This window comes from Neltuma alba, unplaced genomic scaffold (genome assembly GCF_004799145.2).
Source record: "Neltuma alba isolate B1F8T4 unplaced genomic scaffold, ASM479914v2 tig00005191_pilon, whole genome shotgun sequence".
Taxonomy (NCBI): Eukaryota; Viridiplantae; Streptophyta; class Magnoliopsida; order Fabales; family Fabaceae; genus Neltuma; species Neltuma alba.
The window spans coordinates 1-21,770 of NW_021634011.1; the positions used below are offsets into that span (position 1 = coordinate 1).

Consider the following 21,770-nt stretch of genomic DNA (forward strand, 5'->3'; position numbering starts at 1 on the left):
TTTTAGTGGAGCCAGGGCTAGATCGCCGGAGCAACGGCGTGGAGTGGTGGGCGTTTGGGGTGTTCATTTACGAGTTGTTGCACGGGACGACGCCGTTTAAAGGATGGAGCAAAGAGAGCACCCTGCGTAATATAGCATCAAGTCGAAACGTGAGCTTCCAAGTAGCGGAAGTAGAGGAGAGGGCATGGCGGAAGCGAGGGATCTGATAGAGAAATTGTTAGTGAAGGACCCAAGGAGAAGGCTAGGATGCGCCAGGGGAGCGACGGATATAAAACGACACGCGTTTTTTGGCGGGATCAATTGGCCGTTGTTCCGAACCTACCGGCCACCCGACGTTCGGGGGCTAACGATCAAGAAGGGGAGGTCGCATGTGAGCAGTCACGTGATCAATAGGAGAAGACGGTGGTGGAACAAGGGGCTTGATTATGTTCTAAAGAGAAATAATAACAAGATATAAATATAACTAACTAATCTCAGCCTACAGTAATGGCAATTACTATCGTTACGTTAACAGTAATAAGGCTAGGAAATGTGTTTGAGATCCACTTCCAATTTAGGATACTTGGCCTGGTCCAAAAAAAAAAAAAAGATACTTGGTGAGCATCTTAGTGGATAATATATATATATAATATATATATATATATTTATAAACATATATAGGAGGGGTCGATTAACCGTAAATATCTATATATTTTAATTTGCTCAATTTTGGGTGTGATTTTTCACGGCATGAATAGATGGACGGTTTGTATATGAAACATGAATCCTGATGATATACTTTTACCATACACAAGCATTTTCATATGTTTTTTGCTAATTTTAATTTGTTTGCTTGTTCATTCGTTCATCTCAATTTTCGGCACTATTGAGTTCATGTTTCAATTGACCAGTGATCATCCAAACTATGTTGCGCGCGTGATTAGTTATTTTATTTCAATGGTTAAATAACCAAGTTTAATATTTCAACCAAAAAAGATGGCCAAAAAACAATATTTCACCAAAAAAAATTTTTAATAAATATCTACCATATAGTTAATATCTGGATTTTGTTTGTCATAATTTACACATCTGTTTGAACTCATACTCTCATATTTAAGGGAAAAAACCAGGAAAAAGAATAGAGAAGAAGTGCTTATTGTGAAATATTCGGGTTTGCTGATACTTTTAAGTCTTTTCATAGTGGGGTCAAATGAAAAATCACACGTAAATATTTTAATGCCCAAATAATACACTCATGTGCGCAGCAAATGCATGTTTAAACCTATGACCTCCCTATAAAATGACAATGTTTAATGCCACTAAACCAAAAGTGATTGTTGCTTTTAGGTTATTTATTTCTTGTAATGATAGTGCGCGCATATAAAATTCATTAAATATTACCAATTCGTTATGCTTAACGTGTTTGATCTCGCAGTACTAAGCCAACTTGCCTCCTCGTTGCACATTAACCAATTACGAGATAATAATCAGGAGAATCCTATAAAAAAAAATTTTAATTTACTAAATTCTAATAAAGAATTTTTACAAAAATGTGTTGTTTTTTTTTGTAAGTTTAGTATTACCAAAACCTATTAAAGTATTATTACCAATTTGATTTAGAATTTAATAAAATTAATCTTCTTTTGTGAATTTTTTTCCTAATAAATAATCCTTCCTCCTCTACCTAACTACTAATACTATGGCTTCTCACAATGTACAGGAAATAATCTTAAGCTTCCGAATCTTTGTGCTTCTTTGGATTCTAGTTAGGCTCGGAGTATATTTTTATGTATGTATCATTATTAATTTTTTCAATAACACTCATTAATTAGTTTTTGAAAATTATATCGCCCCACAAATCTTTATAAGACAAAAACAAACCACTTAAGTGTTAAATTCTCCTAACAGCTATTTTTTTTCAAGTATGAAACTCGCACTCAAATTCTCAGTCAAAAGAAACAAACATCTGAGCATTTTTGTCTAGTGATATATACCAACACTTTCATCTGCCTCCCTTGTATTTGTTGAAAACAAAGAATGAAATATCACATGTTTGTTTATTAGTTATGAGAGATTACACAAGTATAGTCTTTTATTTGTAAGTCATGAAAACTGAGAAATGTTTGGATTAGTGTTGTATTATCCTCAAATCTCAATTACTAGCAGTATCAACTATTCTCGTCATAGATTAGATATCTAAAGGGACTGCACCCACGAAAAAAAAAAAATCATTTTTACGTACGTATAAAATAATTCAGTTCTTTTTCCTTTTTTTTTTCCAGAGATTCATTGTATATACTCTTCCGGTCCTTAATATAGGACCTAACTCTTGAGTTGGTTTTGGTCCTAAATATAAGACTCATTTATGATATTTATCAATTTTCTCTAAATTACCCCTATAGATATTCCCTCAACCATAATCAAGTAGAAGAGGGAAATGGGGTATTAAGAAAGGTGATTACGGTGTTTTAGAAAAAAATGTGTCACTTTTTTATAATTAACTAACTTACCTAACTTTCTTAATCTAATCAAATTAGTTAAATAGGTCTTATATTAAGGACCGGAGGAGTATTACTTATTCTGTTCCATCCCCACCTGTTGAGGTTTTTTTCTTGGCTATGCGTATGTATTTTTTTATTAGAAATAATTATATTTAAATATTGTCGCGCATTAAATATGCACTCCTCCGAACCGAAAGTTAATGCTCACGCACGAAGAAATATGCTTTCAAATGGCAGAGCGGGTTTGGGCTGAAAGGGGTTAATGGGCTGTGTGTACCCAATAACTGCTTGACCAATTGTAAAAGCCCATAATTTGAGATAAAGAGATATAATTGAATATTTTACAACGTATTTAGATTTAAAGTCTTTAAGTGACCAACAGGGATTGAATCTAGTGGAAGGGTTAGTTTCTCACAATATGACGAATCAAGGTTTGAATCCCCACTGGAAAAAGTGTCCACATTTAGTGTCTGACAATACCTCGAATAGGATCGCCTCCAATAGGAGTATACCTATTCTTTATTTAAAAGAAAAAAAGTTTATAAGTGAGATTGTTTTGAACTCCTTAATCTTAATGTCGAAAACTTAAAAGCTATGCTATTGTGGATGCAAATATTACGCATTTAATATTCTTTTTTTTAATAAAAAAAAACAGATCACATTGAAAAAAGACATTTGTATTTAACATTCGAATGTTGAATTATAAAAATTGGGAACAGTTTTATTTTTATAGTATGCACTGTTCACTCTTAAAACTAAAACTTAGTCTACAATATGGTCAAGTTTTAACTTTTTATGAGGATATTTCTTATTAACTCAATTCGTATTCTTATTCAAAAATCATGGATTTCTTTTTAAGGAGAATAAGAATTTAACATTAGACTAAGATAAATGCAATGAATTTTTAATTTCAAGTGATGTATGCGAAACTTCAATCAAATGAGATGTTTATATGATATAATATAATTATTATTAAACTACATACTCATATTTTTTTGTCATATTATACCTTTGCCACCCTGGTTGATTAAATTATATGTTTAAGCATTGCATAACATTATAAAATTCAAAAATAATGGAATCTGGGTAGATCTTGATTGCCCAAACTCAGAAGTGGGGAGGGTCAAAAAAGACACTAGAAAGGATAACTTAGTTTTAAAACCAATACTTAAAAAATAACTGAAATAATGGATGAGACTATATAAACGTTGCACGCCAATAATAAAATAGAAGATGAAGTCAATTTTGATGTGACAAAAGCAACCCAACTTTATTAAAAACAAATGCTAAACACCCAATGAGGGGTTGAAGTTCATATATATAGTGTTAGGCACAAAGTGGACCACATCTAGTTTGGGTACAAATGGGAATGCCATTATTTATCACTAAGCCATTATATCAACCACTTCAGTGTGTTGGCACATATAAAATTATCCATCCTTTACATTTTTCAAAAAATTTGTTTTTTAAATTAGAATTAGGAGATTAACATAATGCCTAACTTTTGATCTTAACAATTTAGTTCGTGCACGCAATTTAAGATTTTTTTTTAATACCATTATGTTCATAAAAAGTTACATGATGTTCTAACTAATTTGGAGCGAGTTGGATATGATGCAAAATTCTTCGAACACATATTAAAATAATATTGATTGATTTTTTAAGACTTTATCTAGGGAAATAAGCATGCTAATTGATTGGTAGGCCATGGAATAAGGTACGCCGCATTTTAAGAATTTCTTTTCTCTTTTTCATTCATTTTCTGCATTGACAAGGAAGGAAAATTGAATTCCTAGAGAAAAATGTAACTTAGAAGGCACAATCAATCGTCTTTTTTTTTTTTTTTTTGTGGGCCTGGACAATCAGTCGTTGAAACAAAATAAAAACGATACCTATGAATTTAAATTTGACACATTAGATTGAAGGCTCTTAAAATCACACCAAGTTACACCTTATAAGGTGTTTTAACAACTCATCTTAAATTTTTAACAAGTAGTATTATAACTTATAAACTGGATAATAAATTATAAATTACTGCCTCTGATCTTCAATCTAATACTCAGTTGTCAACATTATTAAAACTGAGAAAGTTAGTCATGTCAAGGCCCCCCAAAAAAAAAAGGTTAGTCATGTCTAAATGTTTCTCTCTCCTTTCAGAAATCTACCCGTAATTAAATGTTTTTTATGGCGGTAAATTGATTTATTAGGAGTTGGAAAAATAGTTATATATTTAAACACGGTAAAGATGACTATTTTTTTTTTCTTTTGCCAAAATTTTTAAAGATAATAACTCTTAGTTTTAAATTTTTGCAAGTGTTTGAATATTCCTTCTATGTTATACTTTTTTTAGCTGAAATTTAAATTTATCATTTTTATTTTTACCCCATTAAATACATAAATATATTTTCATTATCACACATTCTCTCATTTAATAAATTATTACATATTTTTTTCTCAAATTTTCCCTTTTTCACTTTCTCTACAAATAAGACTATTTTTTTTAAAAAAATTACATCTCTTATATGTTTATTGTTTTAAATTAATTTTACTGAATGATCTGGTTCTGGTAATTTGATTAGGTATAAATTAGACTACCTCTAAAACTTAATACTCTTTCGGTCTTTAGTATAAGATCTATTTAATTCATTTGATTATATTAAGAAAGTTAGATAAGTTAGTTAATTATAATATGACTTGTTTTTTTGAAAACACCATAATTATCTTCTTTAATATTCTCCCTCACTCTTCTAGTTGATTGTGGTTGAGAGAATATCAATATTTTGAAAAAATTATAGATATGAGAAATGAGCCTTACATTTAAAAACACAACTAATTGAATAATTATGTGCTATATTAAGAACCGAAGGAGTAGAAGAATTAATCAGAAATTGAATTTGTTTATAAATATAAAATCTCAATTCATTTTATCTCTTACTTTTTTACCAAAAATCCCTATTGACTGTCAGGGGTTTCTACCAATAGATAAGTCCAGTCATCTTATCCATACTTTTAAAAAAACCAATACACATTCATGATAAATAAATAATTTAACTATTTTTTTCTGTGTTTGCAGATTAATTGTTAAGCTTATCTAAGGATTGGAGCTACTGTGCAGGACTAGAGCATGTTGCTAGAAATGTTTTTGCGGAAAGCTATGTGCACACTAAAAAGTTAGAAAAATGAATGAAGTGGCACCACGCCACTGACTGGGAGCAGAAGGGGAAATCATTACTCTCGTGACTTCACAAGGAACAGCGCGAAAAATTCCCACTAGAATTTCCATATTGGCAGGCCCAGCAACAACAATGGCGGGGATTGGGATCCTAGAATTTTCCACGTCTTCCTCCTCTCAATCTGCACCGTTTATTGTTTAAACCCGTCAACTCATCAATCTTTCAAATGCAAATGATAGTAACAGTTGAAGAAGATAACTACTCCTGGTGGAGGATGGCCAGAACACGAAGCAAAAAGAGGAGAAAGAAGAAATCCAACAGAACACAGCAGTTGGTTTCGTCTCATCACTTCGCTGTAAAGTGATCATCCCGCGTTGACCCAGCATTTCAATCCCTTCCACAACGTGACTCGAGCGGTTCAGCTCCACTTTCATGCTCCTCATCTATCAATGGTTATGTCTCTGTCACTCTCTGTCTCTCTCCCATATCCCTGCGATTCCTATTGATTGCTTCCGTGGGTTTGCCTGTTTTTCTGTGGACGTGAAATTTGGTTAAGTCTCAACGAGATTTGGTTCCATTCCCATTACGGTATTTTCTGCTTTCTTCTTCATCTTCCGCTTTGTCTTAAACCTTGAACTTTCTCATGTTCACACTTCTGCTTCTGTAAAAGATTTCTGCACTGCTATTCTTCCATTTTATATATGCTTTCCGATCATAAAGTTGCGGAATTGCTTTAACAACTTGACTTTTGCGGGCGAAATGGCAATATGTCCGGCTTGCAACCTCAAAAAACGGTTTTGCTTGATGCTAATATTTTGTTTTGGCATCTTCCTTGTAAGTTCGATTAATGAAGATGGTTCAAATCTTTTGCGGTTCAAAGCTTCTCTTGCTGACACCCAAAATTATCTTCACAACTGGAATTCTTCTGATTTTACTCCTTGCAATTGGAAAGGTGTGCATTGTGATGATTCAATGGTAACTTCCGTAAATCTTCATCAGCTCAATCTGTCTGGTGCTTTATCTCCCACCATCTGTAACCTTCCACGGCTAGTTGAGTTGAATCTGTCGAAAAATTTCATTTCTGGTCCTATTCCTGTGGATTTTGTTGACTGTCGTAGTTTGGAGATATTAGACCTTTGCACAAATAGGTTCCATGGGGAACTTCTGATTCCTTTCAGCGAAATCACCACACTAAGAAAGCTTTATGTCTGTGAAAATTTCATGCATGGTGAAGTGCCTGAAGAGATTGGGAATTTAACTTCACTTGAAGAGCTAGTTATTTATAGCAACAACTTAACTGGGAGAATTCCCACATCAATCAGTAAGTTGAAGCAGCTTAAAATCATCAGGGCAGGTGTTAACAGCATCTCAGGTCCAATACCTGCGGAAATAAGCCAGTGTGAGAGCTTGCAGATATTAGGATTCTCACAGAATCAGCTAGAAGGGTCCATTCCAAGGGAGCTTCAAAAGCTTCAGAACCTTGCTGAGTTAAATCTATGGCAAAACTTTTTATCTGGTGAGATCCCTCCTGAGATTGGAAATCTTAGTAGCTTGCAATCGCTTGCTTTGCATCATAATTCATTTGGTGGAGCTCTCCCCAAGGAGCTTGGAAAGTTATCAAATTTACAAAGGTTGTACATATACACTAACCGCTTGAATGGCTCAATTCCGGTGGAGCTAGGGAACTGCACAAATGCAATTGAGATAGATCTGTCTGAAAATCGTTTAAGTGGAAATATTCCCAAAGAGTTGGGTCAGATCTCTGGTCTTACATTGCTTCATCTATTTGAAAACCTCCTGCAGGGAGACATACCTCAAGAGCTTGGGAATTTAAAGCTCTTAAAGAATTTAGACCTCTCCATAAATAACTTATCAGGTACAATACCACTAGTGTTTCAAAATCTTACATACATGGTGGATTTGCAGTTGTTTGATAATCACCTTCAGGGTAAAATTCCTCCTTATCTTGGATCTAATAGCAACCTTACAGTTCTTGATATATCCATGAATTATCTTATTGGTATGATACCTCCGCATCTTTGCCGCAATCAGAAATTGCAGTTCCTCAGTCTTGGGTCAAATAAATTGCTTGGCAATATTCCTCATGACCTGAAAATGTGCAAGCCTCTTGTGCAGCTAATGCTGGGAGACAACCAACTGACAGGAAGCTTCCCTCTTGAATTATATGAACTTCATAATCTTTCTGCCCTCGAACTTCAGCAGAACCGGTTCTCAGGACTAATAGACCATGGGATAGGTCGACTCAAGAATTTAAAGAGGCTGCTCTTATCAGATAACTATTTTTTAGGCTATCTTCCTCCTGAGATTGGGAATTTAACACAGCTTGTCTCATTCAACATTTCCTCTAATTTTCTCAGTGGAAGTATACCTCATGAGTTGGGAAACTGCATAAAACTCCAGAGGCTTGATCTGAGTAGAAACGGGTTCACTGGTGATCTTCCAGATGATATTGGCAAGCTGGTGAATCTGGAGCTGTTGAAACTTTCAGATAATAGACTCTCTGGAACAATACCGAGTGCTTTAGGGGACCTTTCACGTCTTACAGATTTGGAACTCGGCGGTAACTTGTTTTTTGGGAGCATTCCTTTTCATTTAGGACAATTAGCTGCTCTTCAGATTGCTCTTAACCTGAGTTATAACAAACTTTCTGGTACAATTCCTGACAGCCTTGGGAGCTTGCAAATGTTGGAAAGTCTTTATTTAAATGACAATCAGCTTGTTGGTGAAATTCCTACATCAATTGGTGACCTTCCCAGCCTCTTACTATGCAATGTTTCCAACAATAAACTGGTAGGGGTCATTCCAGACACGCCGGCATTTCGTAAGATGAATTTTACAAATTTTGCTGGAAACAATGGGTTGTGTCGAGTAGGTTCATATTATTGTCATCCATCTCATACTCCAAGCTGGTCCAGAGATGGTTCATCAAAGCAAAAGATAGTGAGCATTGTTTCTGCAGTGGTGGGATTTGTTTCTCTCATTTTCATAGTCTTTATATGTTGGGCCATGAAACGCCGTGGCTCTTCTTTTGTCTCAATTGAGGGGCAATCAAAACCTCATGTCCTAGATAACTATTACTTCCCTAAAGAAGGTTTCACATACCAGGATCTCTTGGAAGCTACTAGCAATTTTTCTGAAGCTTTGGTTATAGGAAGAGGAGCTTGTGGAACTGTCTACAAGGCTGTTCTGACCGATGGTGAGGTGATAGCTGTCAAAAAGTTGAATTCTCGTGGAGAAGGAGCAAATGTAGACAGAAGTTTCCTTGCAGAAATTTCGACTCTGGGAAAGATCAGGCACAGAAATATTGTGAAGCTGTTTGGATTCTGTTGTCATGAGGATTCTAATATTCTCTTGTATGAATACATGGAAAATGGTAGCCTTGGTGAACAACTTCATTCAGATCCAAACACATGTATATTGGGTTGGAGCAGTCGCTACAAAATTGCTCTTGGAGCAGCAGAAGGCTTGTGCTATCTTCATTACGATTGTAAACCTCAAATTATCCACCGCGATATAAAGTCAAACAATATATTGCTCGATGAGGTGTATCAGGCTCATGTTGGAGACTTTGGCCTGGCTAAGTTGGTCGACTTTTCCTACTCCAAATCCATGTCTGCTGTGGCAGGTTCATATGGCTACATTGCTCCTGGTAAGAAGGGTAACTGATTGTCAAATGTTCTATGCTGATTCTAAATTCCTTTGATGCAATAATGAATGTTGCCAAAAAAGCTTTTTTTGTGATGTGCTTAAGAAGATGATGTTTTAATCGGCTGGCTTATGGCCATAGTTTTTGCTTTTGTTTCTTATAGTTTCCTGGATATCTTTTCAGAATATGCTTACACCATGAAGGTGACTGAGAAATGTGACATATATAGCTTCGGGGTAGTTTTGCTGGAACTAGTTACTGGCAGGTCACCTGTGCAACCTTTGGAGCAAGGTGGTGATCTAGTTACTTGGGTGAGAAGGTCAATTCAAGCGTCAGTACCAACATCTGAATTATTTGACAGAAGATTAAATCTGAGTGCACAAAAAACAATCGACGAGATGTCTCTTGTTCTCAAAATTGCTCTGTTTTGCACCAGTACATCCCCACTTAATAGGCCAACAATGAAAGAGGTCATTGCGATGTTGATTGATGCTAGGGAGTATGTCAACAATTCTCCATTGACTCCGACATCAGAATCCCCACTAGATGAAGATGCTTCGTCCAAAGGTTAGAAACCTTGTATTTACTAATGGAGCTATCTCAGTTTGAATTAGTTCCCCTGTTAGTTTTGAAGGAATTGATCTTCTTTCATTTTGGCCTAGTTGGTGAATTATATTTACGTATACATTTAATAATCTCATTTTGAATTTCAGCTGAGACATTTCTCTTTTGCCTGTGATGGGACTCCGCTCCTCTTAAATTAATTGTCTATTACTTCACATTGAAGGCTATAAAGTTAATTTATCAGTGGATAGTGTCGTTCTTGTGAATACAAACTATAGATCATTGGCTACGAACCATTTCAAAGAGTAAATAAATGCAAAATATGGAGCAAGACATGTATCAGTGATACATAAGACATTCTCAAATAGTTGCCAACGGTGATTTTGTTAATCGTCATGATGCCTATTTGAATTTCAATTCTCGTTAGTTCTTTTGGATTATCGTGCTCTTTATCTAATGCTTCTCTGTGATATGCTTAATAAGCCATACATCTGAAGAGAAAAGCATGTATTCTTCCTTGTCCTAAAGAGTTTCCTTTCTATTGATGCTTCTTTCAACTGGTTGATGTCATGCATATTGGTTCTATGGAATGATCTAAAATTCTGTGTTTTGCCATTGCCTCACCGGACTTTCACCCTGTGACTGTGTTGCTGCTGCTGGTCTTCTATCAGGAGCGACAAATCGTTTTGAGAATCACTGCTGGTCGGTTTTATACTTTGATATGTAGAATTAAAGTCCATAAAATTAGTAAATCCCCTTAGCTTACTATCTTTGCTAAGATACAAGGTGCCAGATTAAATTTGCAAATCCGAGTCGATGATATATATATTCCATAATCAAAACATCTGAGCTTCTTTCGCAAACTTCTTATGATTAATCATCAACAACTCAGAAAACTAATTGGCCTGTGGCGACTTGTGCAGGTGATCTAGAGTTTTAACATTTGAGCTCGCACTTGTCTTAGCCTAATTCCATTGAGGCTAGAAGTAATTATATATAACCATAAAGAAGCAAAGCTTTTGCTTTATCTTCAACCAGATGTCCCACCACTGTAAGTTCCTTTATAAGATATTTCTGGGAACACTTTCTTTCCCAACATCAATAAACTTGAATCTGTCATGATTTGTAAGTTTTTTATGTCTTAATTCAATACAGCAAAATGTGATTGTAAGTTCGCTGTACAATGCCTGCTGGTTTTCTGCAGCATTAGGCACACATTGCAGTAAAATTCTATTTTGTGCTCCCAAAAAGCACTTATTCATGCAACTTGAGACAATTTTTATCGTATATTTACTTCGTATTTTGTAAATTATGATTAAAAAAGTTGTTTTTGAAGGATTCTACTGCTATTCTAAAGAAGCTTTTTGTTTCTCAGTACTTGTATGGAGATTTACATTGTAGTGTCTCAAACGGGAGCCAGTTTGCAGTATAAGGGCAAATTTAAAATGAATCCTCTCCAGTTCCTGGAATGCTGATGAAGAGAAAGGGAAAATATGTAGTTATGGAATCACAATCTATTGCTGCACCGTGAGTGCCTTTAATTGCCGAATGGAGAGGATCTGAATAATGACAAATGGACAAGTTTTGTGGTTTACACTTTACAGAGCCAACACCATCTGTTGTACAAGAAACAAAGAAAGAGAGCCGACACCATTTGTACGGGTTACTAAAATTTTTTTTTGGGGGGGGGGGGGGATATCCCAAAACCATGACGACCCTAGTAAACTATTTTGTCGAAGAACCCAAATAACAGGTAACAATGACTTTGAGAGTTTGTGGGACAACTAAGTTTGCTGGGTGGATCTTGTGGGGAAGGTAAAGATTGTTAAAAATGTTTTTTTTTTTTGCCCCAGCGAAAAATCATGGGTTACACTCGCATCTAATGAATGGATCCGATTTTGATATTGGGCTTAAACGAGGGCCAGATTATTCTTAACTTCTAAAGGGATAATGTATATAGTTATACAGGGATTAGCTCATAAGATGACATTCAAAAAGTGTTTGGATAAGAAAATGAATAAAAAGTGTTTGGATAGAAACAAAATTATCGTTTTAAAAGTGATTTTATAGTTATTTAAATCAAGAAACTTATGAGAGCTTCATGGAGTGTGAAAGGGCAACATATTTCCAAAGAACAAAATGAGCTCGCCGATGTTTTGGCCAAACAAAGTCTGTCTGTTTCAACTACCACTTCTGGTTCTAAGACCTCATTTGTAGACTACAAACGGGATTTTATAATTAAAACCGAAAATAGTATTATGGACTCCTACCCTATTAGTTTAAGGAATCTTGTTGGTTTTGAGAGTTTGGGAGCTAATCCCCTTTAGTTGTTCTGAGTTTTTAGGCATTTAGCCTTTTCTTGTATTAAAATTTTTTTTAAGATATATGAAATAAATATATAAGAGGAGTTTTATCTTAATTTGTATAAGAGCATCTTTTAAAGTACTTTTTGGATATTTCAAACACTCTCTTAAACTAATGATATCAATGTAAATCTCTATACAACTTCCTAACAGTATCTTGAACATAATTATTTCTAGTTAAAAAATATCTATATTTGATTTAAAAAATGTAAATATTTAATATTTATTTGGCAAAAAATTTTTTAGAGATTAACTTAGCATCCCAATCTAATTTTTTATGCATTTGAAATTTAGAGATTAAACCAAGTAATATGCAACACCTCAAAATATTTTTTTCATTAAACTTCACATTTTAAACTAATTTTTTATACATTCAGCAACACTTTAGTTTAAAGTATATTTTAAAATAATTTTTGATGTATCTAATATTTTAATTTTAAAATGGCTCTCAATATCTTCAATTTAAAGTGCACGTTGCTACTGAGAAAATATTTTAGGACGAAAATTGCATTAAAAAATTATTTTAAGATAGGCGCGAATAAAAAAATATTACTTACGCACTCAAACGCTAGAGGCCATCTTCGAGCGCGGCGGCCGGCTATAAATAATTCAATAATAAGTATAAAAATGTTCAGCATGGTGCGTAGGTTGACACCTAAAAGAAAAAATAATAGTAAAATGTCAATTAATGGCAAAAAAAAAGAAAAGTAAAACGTCAATTTTTAGTTCTCTTCGTTCGCTGGGGGAAAAAAAATCTCTTCGTTCAATATTATTTTTAGATGGCTTCGATTGATTTCATAATTTTTGTCACTGTCAAACATTGAACTGCTCCACCTTCTTTTAGAATTATTCTAGGAAAAATGACGCTTGGTCAGGATTAGTTTTCTAGATAACAGCGTCGGTGAACTCCTAAATATAATTAATTATCATGATGCTATTATTATGAGAGCATGAGATCACCCGAGAATTCTAAGAGAGTGTGAGCTCCAGAGTTCTCTTGTTTCTTCTGGGACCAAGTATCTCCATCTCCGTTGGCTTTGTTTGTTTCGCGAACCTTATCTTCATCTATAAGGGTGTTAGGCCCGGGGAACTTAATCAGCCATTCTCTCGTTTCTTTGATCCTTAAGATATTTTCTTATTCACTGAAGCCTCTCTAACTCTGGTACCTCAAACGTTCGAGAATCGAGCGCAACAATGGCGAGCGAGGTAGTTCTGTTGGATACATGGCCGAGCATGTTTGGAATGAGGGTTAGGATCGCACTGGCAGAGAAAGGTGTGAAGTATGAGTATAAGGAAGAGAATCTGAGGGACAAGAGCCCTCTGCTTCTGCAAATGAATCCGATTCACAAGAAAATCCCAGTTCTAGTCCACAACGGCAAACCCGTCTGCGAATCTGCCATTATTGTGCAGTACATCGACGAGGTGTGGAAGGACAAATCTCCGCTTTTGCCTTCGGATCCATACGAGCGAGCTCAAGCCAGATTCTGGGTTGATTTCATTGACAAAAAGGTAAATTCTATGAGCTCTTCTTATTGAATTGTTCTATTTACCATGCTTGTTGTTCATCTCAGTGCCAAAATCTTTTTATATTTGAAGAGGAAATCTATGTTTCATCTTTATATATCTCTTGTCGTCTGTGAATAAGAGAATTGGGATTGATGGGGATGCAGGTGTATGAGACGTGGAGGAAAATGTGGCTTTCAAAGGGAGAAGAGCACGAGACTGCCAAGAAAGAGCTGCTCGACATATTTAAGCTTCTGGAAGGGGCACTTGGGGACAAGCCCTTTTATGGGGGTGACTCGTTTGGGTTTCTTGATGTTGGTTTGATTCCATTTTCTTGCTGGTTTTACACCTTTGAGACTTATGGTCACTTCAAGATGGAAGCTGAGTGCCCAAAACTCATGGCTTGGGTGAAGAGGTGCGTTCAGAGCAGAGAGAGTGTGTCCAAGACTCTTCCTGATGAGAAGAAGGTCTATGAATATATCTTGGCCTTAGAGAAGGTGATGACTGGAGCTTGAATAAATAAAAAGCACTTTTTGAATGGGCTAATATGATAAGTTAGCCTTGGATCATCAAGTTTATGACTGTTTTGGTTTGTTATGTAGTAGTGTGCTTGCTTGATTGCTAAGAGTTGGGTGTGTCTGCCTTAAGATTGTGAGTTTGATGGCCACTTGGGTGTGTCTGCCAGATTTAATGCTTAGTACGGAATCAAATTATGTTCGTGTTTCTGTGAGATCCGAACGTAGTGAAGTAAATAAAAACCTTTTACCATTGTGATTCTGGGATGAACCTCTTGTGATGTTTTGTTTAATCTTTCATTATAAAATCTCTTCAAATGAACTTTGGATTCCTTACTGTATTTTGTTCCAAACGAAGTTCGGGTTAAGGAATCCAAATTGATTTGGAGGAGCCGAGTCTTGGGTGTAGTGAAGGGAGGACCCGTACCTTCCAAACTTTCATGGTCAAAACTCAAAAGGCAGAGAATGAATTGAAGGGTCCTCCCCTGCGTCGCCATTCACTCTCACGAGTAGTTTTCAGATAGAGCATATATAATTCACGTGACCGACTCTCCGGAGCTAAGATGGCCAAAAGGGTCCTTCTAATAAATTGAGTTTCATCATCGAGGTGACTGCCAAAACAACCTCGACTTAGTTCTCCATTTACTACAACTACGAGGGCTTTGAAGATTTGGATAGCGTTTTAATAGCCCTTTAAGTTTAGGTCGTGTTCTTCCTATAGTTTTCGTTATGTGGGAGTGAGAAAAAAGAAGAGGGGTATAACAGATTTAAAGAAATGGTTCATGGATCAGATTGTGCTGGATAAGAATATAACAGAGCATGCATTCTTCGTAAAAATACAACATTGGGAATTCTGTAAACGTTGATTGTGAGCCATCACTTGTGCATAAAATTAAGGAGACTGCCATTGGAACAACCCAGTGGTGCAAAAGAGGGACAGCAAGCAAGGCCTACATATTCATGTTTTAGTGCTTCTGTCAGAATAAAGTATAATAAAGCTTTGATTTGCTTATGATTTTTCTGCATCCTCTTGCATTGCTTCTTGTCCCTGTTTTGCAGCGGTGGGTTCTTCGTTCTCCCCAGACTGGGAGAGCTTCGCCATGGCAAATAGGACCACTGTGAGATGCTTGTGCTACAACTTCAGCCGCATGTCTCTGTCCTTCTTTGGCCCTTGCGCAAGCACTTTGAATAATAGGTTCAGATTGAAGGGAGGACCCATATCTGCCAAACTTTCATGGTGAAAACTCAAAAGACATGAGAATGAGTTGAAGGGTCCAACCTTGCGTCGCCATTCACTATCACGAGTTGTTTTCAGATAGAGCATATATAATTCACGTGGCCAACTCCCCGGAGCTAAGATGGCCAAAAGGGTCCTTTTAATAAACTGGGTTTCATCATCGAGGTGAGGTGACTGCTAAAACAACCTCGACTTAGTTCTCCATTTACTACAACTACGAGGGCTTTGAAGATTTGGATAGCGTTTTAATAGCCCTTTGAGTTTAGGTTATGTGTTCTTCCTATAGGTTTCGTTATGTGGGAGTGAGAAAAAAGAAGAGGGGTATAACAGATTGAAATAAATGGTTCATGAATCTGATTGTGCTGGATGAGAATATAACAGAGCATGCATACTTCATAAAAAAACAACATTGGGAATTCTGTAAAAATTGATTGTGAGGCATCACTTACCATTGGAAGAACCCAGTGGTGCAAAAGGGGGACAGCAAGCAAGGCCTACGTATTCATGTTTTAGTGCTTCTGCCAGAATGAATTATAATAAAGATTTGATTTCCTTATGATTTTTCTGCATCCTCTTGCATTGCTTGTTGTCCCTGTTTTTTAGCAGTGGGTTCTTCGTTCTCCCCACACTTGGAGAGCTTCGCCATGGCAAATAGGGCCGCTGTGAGATGCTTGTACTACAAGTGCAGCCATTTGTGTCTGTCCTTCCTTGGCCAATACACAAGCACTTTGAACAATAGTTTCAGACTGAGAGAGTGGTCTAAGCAGACGAAATTGAACGTGAAATTGTTGCAGAAAGTTGGATAATTATGCGTAACTCTGCATAATTATGCGTAACTATACTAAGCACGCTTTTTAAGTTTTAGAAATAAATTGCACTATTTATAGTTTCTAAATAATACTACCTCCCGTCCTAATTATAAAGTTTTAGTTAAGACTGGAGGTAGTATAACTTGTATATGTTGACATCGGACAGAAATATTAATATAGTCTCCAAGTTTTCAAAAAAAGAAAAAAAAGTTCTACAAATTCTTTATAAAACGGATCTGAATGTATATTTAAAATTTTCTGTATTTGATATCACTTCTTGCCAATGACTCATGAAAATCTTTTCGTGAGCGCAACCCGTTTTTGGTGACTTCTCCAAATTAAATTCACAGATTACTATTGAAAATGTAGGTGTCATAAAAATTTGGTGGCAGAGTTTTGTTCTGCTCATGGTTCTACTCATGAATCCCTCATAATTTAATATAATTATTAAATACGGGTAGTATGATGATGAAGTTCATAACACAGTAAAACTAACAACAGGTTCATGCCAATAAAGATTACAAAAAAAATTACAGTCCCAAGAGACAATAAATAATTCCATACCTAAAAGAACTGACACCAGAGGATCATGCACTCCAAGTCTGGATGCCATCCTTCTAATTATTATTCTTATCTTTAATTTCTATCACACTACGCATGTCTTCTTGCACGAACTATCATATCACAGATAATGTCGCATCCACTAATATATGGCATTGGCATCGGAATCTGATAATCAAGAGTTGTGTTAGGGCTGTTGCAGATAAACCCCAAGCTGCCAAGCTCCAGCTGATATAATTACAATCAGCAATGAAACAATTAAATCTTACAACTGATGTATAACTGAGAAAGAAACACAAAAGTAATGTAAATCTTTTGTTGATAGATAACAACCATAATTAAGAAAGTATCACCTTTTAGTTGGGGAGCCACCTGCGCCATCTTGCCACAAGAAGCATTGTTGTCACATAGAGAGAGTCTGACACCTTGCCCATGAAATTGAAGTAGGCATGCCTCCATGATCGAATAGCCAACAATGATCCAAATACTATCCAAAATCCAGTAGCAAATCCCACGCCCAAGCTTTCATAGAATCCTTTCATGAAAGAGTTGTCTTCATCAGCAGCTTGGTTAGCTTGTCGTATCTCATTCCCAAATGGATGATCTTCTGAAGGACAAAGCTTGTCCAACGGCCTCCCACAGAGGTAAGGATTTCCTTCATAGCGGGAGGGCTCAAAAGATTGCATTTGTGTTCCTGGTGGAATTTCCCCTGACAAGTTGTTGTTTGATAAATCCAAAATGCTTAGGGAAGATATTTCAGCAAGACTTGAAGGAATTTCTCCATCAAAATGATTTCTCGATAGATCTAGAGCTTCTAATGATTTTATTTGTCCTAGCTCTGAAACAATTTTTCCACTCAAATTATTTGATGATAGATTCAACAATCTCAAGTCAACCAATTTCCCAATTCCTGTTGGCATTTCACCCTCCAATTGATTGTGAGAGAGATCAATGTTCATAAGCCCATAACGGTCATTGTACACCAATTCTTTTCCTTTCCATACCATAGGCAACTTCCAATCAAAATATTCACCTACTTGAAGTGTTCCGTTCTCAATGAGGCTGAGATAATAATTGGAATCATTTATAACATATTTATGAGCCATTGCAACCAGCTTGTCGAGGCAACTTGGTATGGGTCCTGTAAACTTGTTAAAAGAGAGATCCAAAACTCTGACCTTCCTTAAATAACGTAGATGCAAGGGCAAATTTCCATCTAATTGATTCATCCGTAGGCTAAGAGTTTCCAACTCTTTTAGGCTGTCTCTTGTCCATGAAAGTGGTATTGGTCCTAACAAGTAATTTTTTTTTCCAAATCTAACATTCCCATTTCATTTGTATTCTCCAAGGAGGGAAGTCCACCACTGAAGCGATTGTTTCGCAAAACTAACATCTTAAGTTGAGTTAAGGACCCTATAGAGTTAGGAACCCTTCCTGAGAGTTGATTATTAGATAAATCCAAAATCCTTAAAGATTTGAAATGATCCCAACAATTAGGAAGTTGCCCCAATAAATTATTACTTGAGAGATTTAAAACTGCCAAATTTTCAACAATTGCACTCATTTGCTTGTCACATGGAAGAACAAATTTTGAAATTTGATTTTGTGAAATGTCTAAAGATCGAATCTTTAGCAGGAATGGTGGAATGGCACCTTTAATTTGATTTGAAGCGAATGGTATATCATAAACATTAAATTCAAGTGGCCAATCTGGAATTGCCCTTGTGAGATTGCTGGATTCTATTTGAAGTACATTTGCTCCCTCTATAAGTCTCCAAAACCACTTTGGTATAGAATCATTGATTTCAGCATCAAAAATAGATAAAACTTGTAAATTATTTTGAGTGCGAAGCCATCTAGGAAATCCAGGACCCAACTTACAGTGTGCTAACCCTAGTACTCGTAATTGAAAAGGTGGAATCCAATGGTTGCTGAATTTGAGGGTCAACAAGTTATTAGATAATTCCAAGTCTTGTAACTTGGTGAGGTTATCAAAATGGATGTCACTGATTGTTCCATTTAGCTCGTTATCAGAAAGACAAACGGACACTAAAGAGTTCATGTTTTTTCCAAAATCGACTGGAATGGGACCAGTAAAGTGGTTATTTTGTAGAGAAAGGTCTGCAAGATTAGAGCTTAGATTGAACAGCCAAGGGAATAATGATGATGTGAGCTTGTTGTCATCGAAAACAAGAGTCACAAGAGATGTAGAAAAATTCAAATGGGATGGAGGAGTTGAGAGAATATTATTGTCTGTCAGGCTATAGTTTGCAAGCCATAGCTCTCTCAAGTTTGGAAGCTTGCCAATAATTGGCAACAATTTGCTAGAGTAATTAAGATTAAAAACAGAGCTTAAATCAAGCAAAATTAATGACTGAAGATTGGAAAGCCACTCAAAGTTGACCAAGCTCTTGTCATCAAGTTCCAAAGCATCATTGTTGCCAATTGAAAGTATCTTTAAGCTTGAAAGATTACCAAGTTGGCTAGGGATATTGCCCACTAAATGATTCCAATCAAGGTGGAGCTCTTGTAGACCTAAAAGGTTTGCAAGATGGAAAGGTATATTACCAACCAAAGAATTGTCCGAATGATTTAGAATTCGCAAGTTTGAAAGCTTGCCAAGTTCAGTTGGTATTTCTTTGCCAAAAGAAGAATCAGAGAGACCGAGGTATCTTAATTTGGAGAGGGAAGCAAGGAATTTTGGGATTTGACTGCCATTGAAATCATTGAAACTAAGATCTAAATAATTTAACTTTTGCAACTCTGTCAATGATGAGCTAATCTCACCTCTTAAAGGTTGCTTGGTCTCAAAATCACCATGAAGATGCAGCATCTCAACATGGCCAGTGTCAGGATTGCAGAGAACACCACTCCAATGGCAACAATCTGGAGAAGAGCCCCATGAAGACAAACGACCCGAATCATCCACGAAGGCATTCTTCATGTTGAGAAGGGCTCGTCTTTCCTTGTGCAGGCAACTAGTGTTCGCATCTCCAGTTCTCCAACATGAGCCTATGATGAACAACTCAGCCTGCAAGAGCAACGTGAGTATGATGATTGGTTGCAGGAGCTTCACAAAAGTTAGATAGCTCACACTCATCATTATTGCAGCTCATGCAACAATAGGAAACTCCAACAATGGCACTGCATGAGCAACCGCGAGGCCCCTCCATATTTATAAAACCCCCACAGTGGCAAATGGAAAAGAATTCTTTGGCCTTGTCAAAATGTTCTCTCTCTCTTATATATTCTTAAATATATTAGAGGCTGATCGTTCAACTGGATTTAGTAGATATTACAACAATCTTAAATAATAGTACATGTAGTTCCAGACCTGATCGGTTCTCCTCACGGCTGACCATAAACATAAACTTTGATTTTTTTTTTTTCCGATGAAGAAACTTTGAAATATTTTACTCCTTGTTCAGATAAATCTGTCTTTTTAAAAAAGAGGCTTTAAATAAAAAAAATTGATGACAAAAGTGAATAATTTAGCGTGTACACTGTATACACATCTTTCTTCGGTGTTTTTTTTTAAGTAACGATTTTATTAATAACTAGATAAAACGATACATGGAAAAAGGTTTCAACAATATTATTAATTTAATCAGAAAATTTGTAGATATATTTTTTCTTTTCCAAAAACAAATATATCTATATATAAAAAATTACAATAAGTCCACAAAATTAAACATTAAAAAGATAAAAAAATTTTAAAATAAAATAAAATAAAAGCCTATTTTTTATCATTATGATTGATTGACCAAAATCAAAAGTTACCTTCTGCCAAAAAAATAAAAAAAATAAAAGCTACCACTATCATTATTAAAGAAGAAGAAGAAGAATATATAAAAAGTAAATCCACCATTAAGTGATGTACATGAATGCATGTTTCACTTAGGGAATTAAATAAATAATCTCCCTTTAGCACGATAATTGCATGTTTATAAGACGCATATAAGTCAAGGTCTTCCCTTAGCATAGTGCCCGCGATATATTTTCTATCTGAAAAAAGATTTTTTTAACACCCCGTCCAAATGTCTTTTTTTGAAAAAAAAAAAAGATTGACATTGTTCTTGTGTGTTTGTGAGAGTAATATTTTAAAGATAAAACGGTACATTTTTTTTATTGAATTTAATATTTACGTAAAAATGATATAAAAAAATATCCCATTTTCGGAATACGCTTAAAATATATGGCCAGTATGAGTATTACAATGAACACCACTCCAATGGCAACAATCTGGAGAAGAGCCCCATGAAGACAAACGACCGTAATCATCCACAAAGGCATTCTTCATGTTGAGAAGAGCTCGTCTTTCCTTGTGTAGGCAACTGGCGCTCGCATCTGCAATTCTCCAACATGCTGGCAAAGAAAGGGATGAATATATGCACCGATCTTATAACTAATTGACTAAGTTATTCTCATAGTTAATTCTAGTCTAGATTAAATGCCGCTTTTCTAAACATCACATTAAAGAGTTGAAAAAACATTTTAAAATAAAAATAAAGAAAAGCCTATTTATGATAATGATGATTGAGTGACCAAAATCGAAAGTTGCCTGCCAAAAAAAAGAGAAAAAAAATCAAAAGTTACCACCATCATTATTAAAGAAGAAGAAGAAGAAGAAAAAATATAAAAGTAGATCCACCATTAAGTGATATCCATGAATGTATGCTTCACTTTGGGAATTAAATAATCTCCCTTTAGCACAATAGTTGCATGTTTGGAAGGCGTAAAGAAGTCAAGGTCTTCCATTAGCACGGTATGGTGCGCGCGATATAATTTGCTACCTGAAAAAACATTTTTTAACACCTTGTCCAAATCCCCCCCCCCCCGGGCAAAAAAAGGGGGCAAGTCGCTTTGTGGTTTTACAAATCCGTTACATTTCTTAAATT

The 21,770-nt window shown here is 35.6% G+C and overlaps 3 protein-coding genes across 4 annotated transcripts; 2 read left to right on the top strand and 1 right to left on the bottom strand.

The window, feature by feature from the left end:
• The first annotated feature begins 5,779 nt into the window (after nucleotides 1–5,779).
• On the top strand, nucleotides 5,780–11,126 carry LOC114747023 (leucine-rich repeat receptor-like serine/threonine-protein kinase At1g17230). 2 transcript variants are annotated; one of them, XM_028935311.1, is made up of 4 exons: nucleotides 5,780–6,105; nucleotides 6,606–9,323; nucleotides 9,504–9,887; nucleotides 10,808–11,126. In XM_028935311.1, the coding sequence occupies exons 2-4, from the start codon at nucleotides 6,626–6,628 to the stop codon at nucleotides 10,822–10,824; spliced, it is 3,099 nt and encodes a 1,032-aa protein (XP_028791144.1). In that variant the 5' UTR covers nucleotides 5,780–6,105; nucleotides 6,606–6,625; the 3' UTR covers nucleotides 10,825–11,126. The 2 variants fall into 2 exon arrangements, with proteins under 2 accessions (XP_028791144.1, XP_028791143.1); XM_028935310.1 differs by having other exon boundaries at nucleotides 5,780–9,323.
• Nucleotides 11,127–13,316: 2,190 nt separating this feature from the next.
• On the top strand, nucleotides 13,317–14,536 carry LOC114747025 (glutathione S-transferase 3-like). Its single transcript, XM_028935312.1, has 2 exons — nucleotides 13,317–13,756; nucleotides 13,918–14,536. Exons 1-2 carry the CDS (start codon nucleotides 13,442–13,444, stop codon nucleotides 14,263–14,265), a joined length of 663 nt encoding a protein of 220 aa, XP_028791145.1. The 5' UTR covers nucleotides 13,317–13,441; the 3' UTR covers nucleotides 14,266–14,536.
• Nucleotides 14,537–18,163: 3,627 nt separating this feature from the next.
• On the bottom strand, nucleotides 18,164–19,972 carry LOC114747022 (receptor-like protein EIX1). The gene has a single exon (XM_028935308.1). It carries the CDS (start codon nucleotides 19,970–19,972, stop codon nucleotides 18,164–18,166), a length of 1,809 nt encoding a protein of 602 aa, XP_028791141.1.
• Between the last annotated feature and the right edge of the window lie 1,798 nt (nucleotides 19,973–21,770).